The sequence below is a fragment of the Nanorana parkeri genome, unplaced genomic scaffold (assembly GCF_000935625.1).
Source record: "Nanorana parkeri isolate BGI_ZX_2015 unplaced genomic scaffold, ASM93562v1 scaffold864, whole genome shotgun sequence".
NCBI classification, from domain to species: Eukaryota; Metazoa; Chordata; class Amphibia; order Anura; family Dicroglossidae; genus Nanorana; species Nanorana parkeri.
This window is the reverse complement of record NW_017307132.1, coordinates 491,038-503,899: the sequence shown is the minus strand read 5'-3', so window position 1 is coordinate 503,899 and position 12,862 is coordinate 491,038. Positions and strand designations below refer to the sequence as shown.

General features: G+C 40.9%; 1 protein-coding gene across 1 annotated transcript in view; it reads left to right on the top strand.

Moving 5' to 3' along the window:
• Positions 1-12,299, top strand: part of TBKBP1 (TBK1 binding protein 1) — an 83,057-nt gene extending 70,758 nt beyond the window's left edge. Inside the window, exons 7-9 of the mRNA XM_018565588.1 lie at positions 5,985-6,094; positions 10,079-10,707; positions 11,672-12,299. Coding sequence (XP_018421090.1) covers positions 5,985-6,094; positions 10,079-10,707; positions 11,672-11,800 — 868 coding nt within the window. The 3' untranslated portion in view covers positions 11,801-12,299. The remainder of the gene's footprint in view (positions 1-5,984; positions 6,095-10,078; positions 10,708-11,671) is intronic.
• Positions 12,300-12,862: the final 563 nt, after the last annotated feature.

Below are 12,862 nucleotides of genomic sequence, written 5' to 3'. Positions count from 1 at the left end.
TATATATAGATATATTTATTATTAACATTAACTATTTTTGCAAAGGCAATACATAGAAGTGGCCAATTCATATTATCAGGAAGAAAGATCTGCATGCTACACAGTGAGATAGCTGATCTACATGCTGCACAGTGAGATGGTTATCTAAACCACACAACACTGAGCGTAAATACCACATGGGGCGATTATCTGCAGATACAGTTCCACCGACACTGGGCACTATATTTATAAGTGAGTCACATTCAGCAACAATATCCATCTGCTACCTAGAGCAATGCACAACTGAAAAGAAAATAATTTTATTTTATATCATAATGAGCTTCCAATAGTACATCCATTATAAACTAAAAATCAAAAGATATAACTAGGATTTACCTTTTCTAACCCCGTTTACAGAGCCAACAGTATTATACTGCCCATAGTCGTGACATGCTTGTCCAGCAAAATTGACAGCATACTCAGTCAAAGATTCTATGAAATGATTCTATGAAATGCTGGCTACTGCATTAGATAGGATTGGCCTTCCAAAGCATAATGCATTGGTAATTTTCAGCTTTTTATTGTTAGCAGACATTATATCAACCAGTTATGGACACTGGGTGTACTTCACACACCCAAGAAAACCATTTGGACATGTGTAGTATGTCCAGCCCCTCCTCTGCAGCTCTCTAGCTGCATTTACTGGCCATTGTCAATTTACACAGGAACAAAAAGATCTGCTCCCGGGTAAATAAAACAAGCCCCGGCTGTCAAAATGTCATAGAACAGTATCTGAGTAAAGAAAAGTTACAATTAAGCATTGTATTGTTTAATTGTAACCTTTGATCTGCATATGATGTCAGTAAAAGCAACTTTGTAAGTTAAGAAAAAGCAATAAACTGTGTTCCTATTAAACTACTTAGTAACTCTTAGTTAACGCTTATTAGCCCTAATTAAAGTGTATTTCCATTTGTGCGGACACATTTGAGAAAACCCCTCTATAGGTTTGCGTTCCTATTTACACAGCGGTATTCTGTGTAGCTGGCCTTTGGGCATACTGCAAACTTCGCTCTACAATTTTAAAGTGACAGGAAACTCTGGCTTCCCCCATAGAAGACTAGAGACACCCTCAGCTTCCTCTCATTAAAATACAGTAGGGGGCATTAATCAAAGCTGGAGCAGACATAATCTTGAGCTGTTGTCCAGAATAACGAATCAGCTTCTCGAGTGTTTTCATTTAAGCTTTGAAAATGAAAGATAGAAGCTTATTGGTTGCCATGCACAGCTGCTCTAGATTTCAACAGCTTCAATTTTGAACAATACAAAACACAGATGTTTCCCAGCACACTTACTGGTTAGCCTGCAACAAAACAAATTGCCCTGTCTAACAGTATGCATTAAAAACAGAGGTTTTAGTTGCACAACTAATGCAAAATATGTGGAAGCCTCACTGCCTTGTTAAGGCTCATCTGTGTAGTGTGGTCCTAGTTCTAATTTTTGTGAGTCTCCATATTGGAGCATATTTGAGCAGTAGAAAAATTGAATGCAGGTGTGCCTGGAGGGAGCCCACTCCTCATTAAAGGCACAGGGGCACACTGGAGGCCTAGCAATCCAGAATGCACGCTGGGGCCCCCAGTGCATCCCCACACCAAATACAGACAAGCTAAAATACATGGCAACCGCACAATTTATAACTAGACTCTGTTTTGAACAATTCACCTAAATGCTTCTAGATCTTTAGCCCTTTGTTAGGACACACAGTGTTCAAATCTAGTTTACAACTGGTATACCAACAAAAAATTCAATGGTGCTTTTAGAGTGTTTCTTAGGGAATGTGAGGGAACATAGTTAAACATATCACAATATAGTGGTTATTCATTATTGTAAAAAAAAAGAAAAATGTATTCCATAGTCAAAATACAGATAAAAACATATCCATTCAATCTTAAAAATTACAGAGATAGAGAAATTGAAACATAACACCTCACTGGACTCTGTGCAGATACATAGCATGCATATTCTTAATAATCCATAATTTATATAATACATTTCATAGAGCAATGTCTTCAAACAATTTAAAAAAAAAAAAGTCATATTAATCATTAAGTCATCTGTGATTCTGCACTCATTCCAGCCTTCTACGCATTTCGCCGAAGCTTCATCAGGAAGTTTTTTTTGGAGGTAGCCTAAAGTATTTATATGGATATGATAATGAACAAGAATCATATGGATATGATAATGAAAAAAGAATAATTCTAATTCAACATTTTCAGAAGTCTACATTTACCATATATAACCCAACTACATACATACCATCTGCTGAAATTTTAGTGGTAGATGAGTCCGCACCTCTGGAAAAACTCTAATCAACCAGGAAAGAGAGAGGATGGAGAGAGCATTTAGGCGGCAGAACAGAGGAGACAGCATGCCTATCCTGGAGTTCCTATAATAGTTATAATATTGTCCATATTGCTACCAAATATCAGTTATTTATTAAATATGTAGTAGTCCAAATCAATAGTTCCCACACAAAAAAAATATAAGAGTGGAGTCATACCCATAGATCAGGGGAAAACCTCAAAACATTCCATCCATATCTATATCATCAAGACTTCTCAACATCTCAAATGTATCCAAAAGCAGAAATCTCTAGTATCATTACCATCTCAAATATCCAACTACATCCTAATGAATACAAAGATATCCAGATGTATCTCTCAGGCCCTGTTCACACCTTTACGTTTTGTCGCGCGTTCAACGCTCTATGAACGCTCTACAAAACGTACAAACTTGAAAATCCAATTGTTTTCTATGGGTATGGTTCACACCTTTCTGTATTTCAGCCCATCTGAACGCGCTACAAAACAGCCTACGCCTGAAAAGGTACATATACTTCTTTGGGGCGTTTTGGTCTCGCGTTTCCATTGGGATACAGCCAAGTAGCCCTCGGAAACGCGCGTTTGTCGGAAACGCGCGACAAACACGCATATTCAATACGCCTAGGTGTGAACCCAGCCTCACAGTGATCATTATGGGTATATAGTTTTACACATTAATCAAAAATAACTAGGAAATTCATTTTGGAATTACTCCCAATGTCCAATTAACGAAAACTATACTTGGATATGGTAATAACAAATATTAAACCTTTTTCAAGAAATTGATTCGCTCCACGTATGTCCAGCCTCCCCAATCCGACCGTCCGTCTCTCCCCTTGTCTCACTGAACTCCTGCCACACTTGTCGGCGTGTGACGTGTGTGGCCAGAGCGTGCCATAGGCCCGCACATGTGCCCTATATAGCGCATCTGATATTGAGGTTTACCATCCAGTCACGGGGCCCCTCCCCCCCAGATACCACCATATAGTGGGACGGCGCCGAAGTGCTAACCGCACCGCCCAATCTCGCATCCACAAAGGCAGCTTCCCTCCCTCTGCCACTTGCGATGAAACGGCATAGAGCCTGAGGGCACCAGCACAAGCATCGCCTCTCCCCGATCAGCCAGAGATGAGGCGATGCTCAGGTGCTGACCATCCCCAAGAGATATAATAAGGGGACTGGCCCAAAAAATCCCAGCCCCGGATAAGAGATGGCTCCCAGAAATGCGGATCACATCCATACCTAAACATATTTCATTGATTGTACTTGTAATTTACAACTGGTTTTGAGATCTGCCAGCACAGTACAGACAGGGTTAGTTAGGTTAAACTGCTGACAGATTCAATGTTCTAACTAACGCCAGGTCAAAAAATGCACGGTGTGTATTCATGTTTACTTTCAGTCCAGTAGTTATTACCTCCCTACAAGCGCTGGTGAAGGGGGCTTCCTCTGACCCCTGAAACGTGTTGGCTTTGTCTCAAACTTCGATTTAGAATAAATCTGTATCTGGACGGAATAGTTTCATTGTGGTGCTGCAATCTCGGATTATTTTAGATCTCACTGCCAGAGAGGGATCTGTGTGATGTATGTGTGTGGGCAGTGGAAAAGGTGATGACATAAGGATTCCAGCTCATAGGATAGCTTGGGAAATCTCAGGAGCATGTGGCTATCAACTAGCTTCCACACAACCATTAGAGTGCACCCGATTGTATGTGAGATTTGGATGTGCCTGTGTGTGTTTAGCCAGCTAGATCTTGATTGAGCCTCCGTCTTTTGGTGGCTGACAGTAAGATACTGTAAGTGGGTATTTGTACCTTCTCTAGAAGTAATATTGTCTGGCCTGGTTAAACTGTAACTGGTAGTGAGAGCAGTGTGTGTGGTTGTAAAAACCTGTGTGCCAGTCTGCTGGAGAGCAGAGTGTATTGACTAGAAGTTTCATTTGAAAGGTTTCCTACATGTCTATAATTTGTGAGCGGTGGCAACTTGCATATTAGGGTGCGCGTGTTGTGGTTGCTACCATGTTTCTGGGTTGGGGACCTTGGAAGCTCTCGCAATAATTGGCCAGCACACCAGTTATTGTAAGAGACAGCAATAAACATTTAAAGGTGAATTGGTATGGAGGTGCCAAACCATGAACTTTCTCTAGTGTAATAGGAGCAATATTTGGGCCTAATGGCTCAGGGCCAGCAGCTCTTAACAAAATGGGAGGCCCTCCTGAGAATGGGAAATCCACACGTATGAATACAGTGCCAGGTAATTGTCTCAAGAGTCTAACATTTTGGGAGAAAGATAAATTGGAAGTAATGCAGTATGGCCAAGTATCTCAGGAAGCTATTGTATATTCAGGGGAGAATCTAGATTGCAGCCAATAGAACCACATTTTCTTGAATTCCTCTGATTTGTCTTTTGTTGCCTTAATGTTCCCGTTAACATTATGTCATTCACCCTAGCAAAGCACTGGGTTGTAGTGGGGGGTTCGCACTGCTTTCATTTACTCACTCTGATGGTAACATACTAGATCTTGTTTTCTCTCACCTATGCTCTCCTTGCAACCTATCCAACACCCCTTTTCCCCTCTCAGACCACAACCTTGTCAGTTTCACCCCCCCTGTCCTCAACCCTAATTCCCCCAACATGGCACACTGTCACCCGGAAAAACCTTCACCACCTCGACCTTCTCTACTCTGCTACTGACTACCTCTATGACAAAATCTCACCCCTGACCTGGCTACTTCTGTCTACAACAGCTTGCTCTCATCCTCCCTAGACACTTTGGTGTCCCTCACTACCCGCAGACTTAGACCACGTCCACTACAAACTAAAGAAACCAGACGTCTAAAAAGACATAGCCGTGCTCTTGAACGACTGTGGCGGAAAACTAGGCTTCTGCAAAACTTCACCCTGTGTAAAGCTGCCCTCCTAAAATATAATTCCTTCCTCCATGCTGCCAAACAGACTTATTTTGTCACTCTCATTAACACACTCTCATCCAGACCATGTCAACTTTTTTCTACTTTTAACTCTCTACTATCTCTGCCATCACCCACTAACTCACTCACTGCCCAGGCCATTGCCATTCATTTAGAAAACAATAGATACAATTCGGGATCAGATAACCACTGTCCAGTCATCTTTCCCTATTAATGTACCAGATCCACCACCACACTTGTTACTGTCCTCTTTTGACCCTGTCACCACAGAGGAGGTTGCAAAGCTTCTCTCTGGCACCCACTCATCAAAGACCCATCTCTTCAGGGAAGCCTATCCCACCTCAGACTAACCACTCAACCATCACGTTCTTAAACACTTTATCCCCACACAGCTACCTCCTCATGTATTACTTGCCCCTCACTTTTAGATTGTAGGCCCTCCTTACTATCTTGTCTTGAATTGTATTGTGATTGTAATGTCTTCTTTATATTGTAAAGTGCTGCGCTATATAAATCCTGTCTAATAAAACAAAGATTCTACTTCCTGTGAGACAGTGTAATACAGTTGCACAGTTATGCAATGATTCTTGGGGAATGGCTGTGAATAAATTGATGAATGGAAATAACGTCTGTGGTAATGAGGTTCTTAGGCTATATTCTCTGACTGTGTGATAATGTAGTATTTTTATGTTCCCAGGGTGAATCTGGCCCTTGCGTACACTGAACTGACTGAGGAACTTTACCGTCTGAGAGATCTTACTGCTTTACAAGGCCGGATTCTGAGATCACTGCTGGAGGAGCAAGCAGGTGATAATATAGCAATGCTAACCTACAATAGAAAATAAGAACAATGAGCATAAAACCAATAAGGGATTTAAATAAGCTGCAGGGAATTTACCAAAACTGGAGCAGGCTGAATCTGGAGCAGTTGCCCATGGCAACCAATCAGCATCTCTTTATTTTGCTCAGGTAAGATTTGAAAACGAGACAGTAAGCTGATTGGTTGCAGTGCAAATCTGCTCCAGATTTTGTCTGCTCCAGCTTTGATAAATTCCCCCTGCTGTGTTTAAACCCAAAGCCAACTCCTTATCGCCTACAGTGTTAAAGTATGTATCCGTTTTGGATAGAATAGAGAAAAAGTTAGAGCAACTGCCAGGTTTTTTTTTTTTACTGTTGGGGCAAATCACCCTTTATTTGTTATAGTGACCGTTATCACAAGGACTAAAGAGTATTAAAAAACCATTTTCAGTGGTCACCAACACAAGACTAGAGAAGACATCTTTGAGTGGGAATGCTTGTTGCAGTAACCACTTTCTTAGTGAGAATTTACCTCACTTTTGAGAAACCTTCTGCTGCTACCAGTTGTATCTACTTTACAGGAAGTAAATAGAAATCTCACCAATGAGGCACAGATGGTGAAAAAATTGATATTACCCTTTGCTATTTTGTCTAAAACTGAAAAAAAAAGTGTTGGCTTTATACAGTTGTGTTCAAAAATTTGCATACCTTGGCAGAAATCGTGAAATTTTGGCATTGATATTGAAAATATGACTGATCATGCCAAAACTTTTTTAAGCATAGTGCCATTTTTAAACTTTTTTAAGCATATGAAGCCATATATTACCATATAGCTGTTTGGCTCCTTTTTAAATCATAATAACAGAAATGGCCCTGATCAAAAGTTTACATACCCTGGAATGTATGGTCTTGTTACAGAAAAACAAGGTGACACACACAGGTGAAAATTGTAATTAAAAGGTTAATTTCCCACATCTGTGGCTTTTTAAATTGCAATTAGTATCTGTGTATAAATAGTCAATGAGTTTGTTAGCTGTCAGGAGGATGTACTGAGCCATGGGGAGCAGAAAAGAACTGTCCAAAGACCTGCGTAACAAGGTAATGGAACTTTATAAAGATGGAAAAGGGTATAAAAAGATATCCAAAGCCTTGAAAATGCCAGTCAGTACTGTTCAATCACTTATTAAGAAGTGGATAATTCAGTGATCTCTTGATACCAAGCCAAGGTCAGGTAGACCAAGCAAGATTGCAGCCACAACTGCCAGATGAATTGTTCGGGATATAAAGAAAAACCCACAGGTAACCTCCTGAGAAATACAGGCTGCTGTGGAAAAAGATGATGTGATTGTTTCAAGGAGCACAATACACAACTTGAAGAAAAATAAGCTGCATGGTGGAGTTGCCAGAAAGAAGCCTCTACTGGGCCAATGCCACAAAAAAGCCCGGCTACAATATGCCCAACAATACCTTGACACCCCTCACAGCTTCTGGTACACTGTAATTTGGAGTGACCAGACCAAAATAGCGCTTTATGGTCACAACCATAAGCGCTGCACAGTATTAAGAACTAAGGATATGCAGACTTTTGAACAGGGGTCATTTTATTTTTTTGCCATGTTTTACTCTAAGATTGTGCATTCTGTTATGACCTATAGGTGAATAGGAATCCCATAAAAAATTAAATAAATGTGTTTTGCCTGGTCACTCATGTTTTCTTTATAAATGGTATGTACATTATCAATTCTCCAAGGGTATGCAAACTTTTGAGTATGTGTATATGTTGTATCCTGCACATGATCAATACTTGGGTGCATATGCTTAAAGCCGAACTCTAGACACATTAAGAAGTTCAAATACATGTATGTGGACTCTTACCTGCCAAAGGATTCACAATTTTTTTTTGTTTTATTATGTATTTCATATAGGTTATTTGAGCTGTAGATCCTCAAATCATTTTTGAATTCTTGCTGACACTGTGTGTGGCTACCTTTTTGTTCCCCATGGTCCTTGTATGGGCTGTTAAGTAGCCACTGCTCCAAACTTGCTCCCATGATGGGCTACAATCTCACATTTAGTTTACCAATTTGTATATTGAAACTCTAGTCCATCATGGGACCGAGCTTGGAGCGGTGGCTACTTTACAGCACACACAGGGACCATGGGGAACAAAGGTAGCCACCTTCCAGAGGGAAGGACAGTGTAAGCAAGAATTCAGAGATGATTTGAGGATCTACAGCCAAGGGATGCACAAAGGTAAGGTTTTGTTACTAGTTAAGTTGAATGCATTTTTAAGATTGAACTCCTGAGTTTAGTGTCACTTTAACTGCGAAGTGAAGGCTGCGAGCTGCTAGTTTGGCAGGTTGAGTGACAGCAAGTGCTTGTTTGCACCAGCACGTTGGTGCATTCTGGTGCTACAAGGCCACAAAGCAATGAGCTGCAAAAAATTCAGCATACATTTACCGCATTTGCCGGCGTATAAGACGACTCGGCGTATAAGACGACCCCCTACTTTTTGTGTTAAAGTATAGGGTTTGGGCTATACTCGTCGTATAAGACGAGTATAGCCCAAAATAATGTTTAAATGCACTTACTAACCTCCATGGCAGTATTCCCGAGTGTGGCTCGGGGTTAATTTTCAGTACCCCCGCAGCGTCCTCCATCTTCCGGGTTCGGTCCTTAAGCTACATACAGTATACTGCGCTGAGCCAATCACGGCAGGCTTTGCATTCATTAATACAGGCTTTGTATTCATTAATACAAAGCCTGCCGTGATTGGCTCAGCGCTTAGCCAATCACGGCAGGCTTTGTATTCATTAATATTTTTCTGTGATTGGCTCAGCGTGGTATACTGTATGTAGCCGAAGCTACATACAGTATACCTGGCGTATAAGACGACCCCGCTTTTCGGGCAGTGTTTTTGGGTCTAAAAACCCGTCTTATACGCCGGCATATACGGTAAGTTTTGTGCATTGAGCTGGGGTCTTGCTGGATCCAGAGCTGTTGACCTGCACAGAGTGATTGGCACTCTGAATCATAAGGTGTACTACAGTGTGTTTTGCAGCACCATGCAATACCCTCTAGTTTATTCCTAGTTGGTCATGGATTCATCTTACAGCAAGGTAAATACCCAAAGCATAGAAAGAAAAAAAAAACAGATGGATAGTATAGGACCATATGGACCAGTATAGCTAGTACAGTCTTCAGACTTAAACCCCATGAAACAGGTTTTGGGTGAACTGGACAGAAGGGCGAAAGCAAAGCAACCTACAAGTGCAAATCATTTTTGGGAACTTCTGCAAAGAAGTTACTGAACAATATTTGAGTTCTATTGTAGAAAGAATGTCTCGAAAAGGTGGCTATTTTGGGAAACAGTTATATAAGTCAAGTTATATAAATTTAGTAACAAAGTCATTTCATGATTTAGTTTTTCTAAAACGTTTGACCAGTAGCTTATGTGGCAACAGGATCAGTAGATTGTCCCATCATGGCATAAAATCCTTGACAAAATGTGTGCTACATGCAGGACCTCTGAGGGCCTTTGCACACTTGTCTGTTTTCCTGTGCTCTGCAGCTTAGCGCCTTTTAAACATTTTTTTTTTTTTTATCTTGCATAATACATAGACAAAAAACGCACATAAAACTTACATAAATACATAAAATAATTCATTTAAAATGCACGTTACTGCATATGCATGGGTGTAAAGGAACCATAAACTGTCCTTTTGTGGCTTTGATAGTGCAGTGCTTATAAATTCTCTACCTTATAGGCGGGCAGAGCTATGACAATGGCTTTGAAAGCAATATCCCCTCTCATCTCCTTGCAATCGATTTTTAAACCATTTAATGTTTTAGATTGCATGGCAAATTTCCATGTGTATGGCTAGCTTAAGAATTTTAACTGACCTCAAAATATTTGATTTGTTTTGACTATGAATAGGGCAGGAAGTCATATAAAAGGTTTCACATTTTAACAAGTGTTTTCTTTTTTACCAGGACAGAGGCATTCTCCTCCACATCGCCACTCTCCCTGCCAGCTCCGTCACTCTCCTTCGTCTCTCCGCCATTCACCATCCTCACAGCGCCGCTCCCCTGTTCCACAATGCCCATCTCCCATCTTACAGAGAAGATCCCCTGTCCCACAATCTCCAGCACATCAACGGCGTTCCCCGGTGCCACCTTCCTCACCCTCACGTAGATCACCTGTACCTTCACCATGTCCGTCCCCTCTGGGCACTGATGTACCTTATCCAAAACCTCCAGCTCATCAAGCTAAAGCATTTTTCCAAGCACGCCGTAGCTATTCTGAAATTAGTGAGCCTGCTCTGTATCCACGAACACCACGTTCCCTATGGATGCCTGCAGGGACAGCTACTTTACCGAAACAGCGATCTTACAATGAGGGATATGCAGGAAGCCCACCCACTATACCCTGCTTTCATGAGCCCCCACAGCAATCCTCTGATGAGGACGAGTGGAGTCCTCCATCCCCACCCAGTCCAGAGCCTGGAGCAGTACGTTGTGCTTCCTTTTGTGCTGGGTTCCCCATACCTGATGCAGCAAGCAGAAGAATGTCAGCATCCTACTCCCGTGCGGAACATGCACAGTCTTGGCCCTCCATCAATGTAAGTATATAAGAAGAAAACAAACCAGACAGTTCAGGGGAGGGGCAGGGGCAAAATAACAAATCAGATGACTTTTGAACATTTTAGAAGGTAATGTGTACTGTATTTTATTCTGTCCCGTGACATTATTTCTTACTCCTTTAAAAATTTCACTGCCCAATCCGTGTCTTTTAAACCCACAACTGACCCACTTTTTCTGTCCTTCTCATGTGACGGTGTCTGGGCCTGGTGGTGGTTTAGCTTAGTGTAGTTTGCATGACTATGAAGGAGTCCTGGGAGGTTCATATAATTTGTGTGCTTTTCTTTTAAATCAGCTGATTGTTTCTTATATATAGCTCAGAAACTTTACTGGTGAGATCTCTGCTCAGATCTGCACACCTGATTGGTCCATTATTAGGGGTTTCCAGGCTTCTGGTTTACATTTATAATTTGTTTCATACTATTGATAATGCAACAGGAGTAGTTGGAAGACAGACAGGTGAAATCATGGCAGGGAGAATTATTTGCTTAAGCCATAGAAGGAGCTGATTCAGCCCACCATGCTCTATAACTAAAATATTATTTTTGGGTGGACTGAGTGTTAAAATGGAACATTAGCATGTCAGGAATGTATGAGCATGCATTTCTTATTCATTTGGCAGTTATTACCTCTAACAGTCTAAAGATTGCCAAACATGTTGACTCCAAATATCACCTCATGAGGCTCTTGTGACTTTCCTCTCCCTTTTTTATTTGCAGATACTGCCTGTCTAACATGATTATTTAGGTGATTCTTATAGAGGTGAATCTAAGCAGAGAATGCCTGAGTTATAAGGGTATTATATGTAACATTTTTATTTGTGCACTTGCTACGACTCTCCACCACTTGTAATATCGGAATGAGGGTCATGAGTGGCCAAGATAGGGGAACCTTTGTATCATAACAATGTATAGTCTTTCACTATTCCTTTTTGTGTCCTTCTAGTTACTGATGGAGACAGTGGACTCGGAGGTAAGGAGTTGCCCTCTCTGCCAACTGGCCTTTCCTGTCGGATACCCAGACGACGTCCTAATAAAACATATTGACTCCCATCTAGAGAACAGCAAGATCTAACAGCATTCCAACACTCAGTCTAGTGTCCATGACACAGGGGCTCCAAGCAATGAGATCCCAAGTAGTGAAAAACAAATGGAAAAGTCGCCTATAATAACCAACCCTTTGACTTATACATTACTAATGATTATGTATATTATATTGTATAGTGATTCTGAGTATCTGTATACTGACCCATGAAGTGCAGTATAATGCTAATATGCTAAGAATGTGAAGACATTGCATTGTAAAGTCAGGCTCGCTCATGGTGAGCAGGATATGGAGTTAAATCACTTCAGTTAACACGCTGCACAGTATAATGATGCTGAGTATCTAAACACCTTTAATGTACACAATAATGAAGGGTGGGTATACATATGCACACTGAAATGAACACATTGCACTTTATGATGAATGGTTTTGAGCATATTTATGCATCTTTACCATTGCAGCTGCTGTGGAATTGTAAGTCTAACATGCTGTATAAACCTGTGGGTACTAGATATGCTCAGATATTGACATCCACAACAACTGTACCACTGCAGGCCTGTTATATTTGTATAATGTGGCTATTATCATCAACTATTAGGATTCCAATAATAGAAAATAAAAAAAATAGGGCTTGCAAATTACAGTATCTGCAGATGACCTGTACCACATTAAACTCAATGGTTATATAGTTTGTTGGTGCAGCAGGCCTTTGGAGTTTCGGATTCAAATATGCAAGACAAGGTTCTGTTGATTGCTGTATGATGTCTTCAGGAGCATGATGTGCCATGATGTGCCAAGAGCACTTTCCTCTAGGGTTGATTGAACCCTATAGGCATTTCCTAAACGCAATGATGGCAAATCATGACCTAAGAGCGGATGCATTTATTGAAACTGCACAGACAGACAAGCTTTCAGAGGAACAATACCCCCTCCCTCAGGTTACATGATATATAGCCCCACACACATATAGATCCCACTCGTAGGTAAAGTTTTTGTTAATAATTGGGTACAGTTCCTACCTTGTTCTGGTGACTGCCTCTTACCCCATGGTACTGTGAAACAGAGATTGCAACAAGATGGATGACTTCAAAA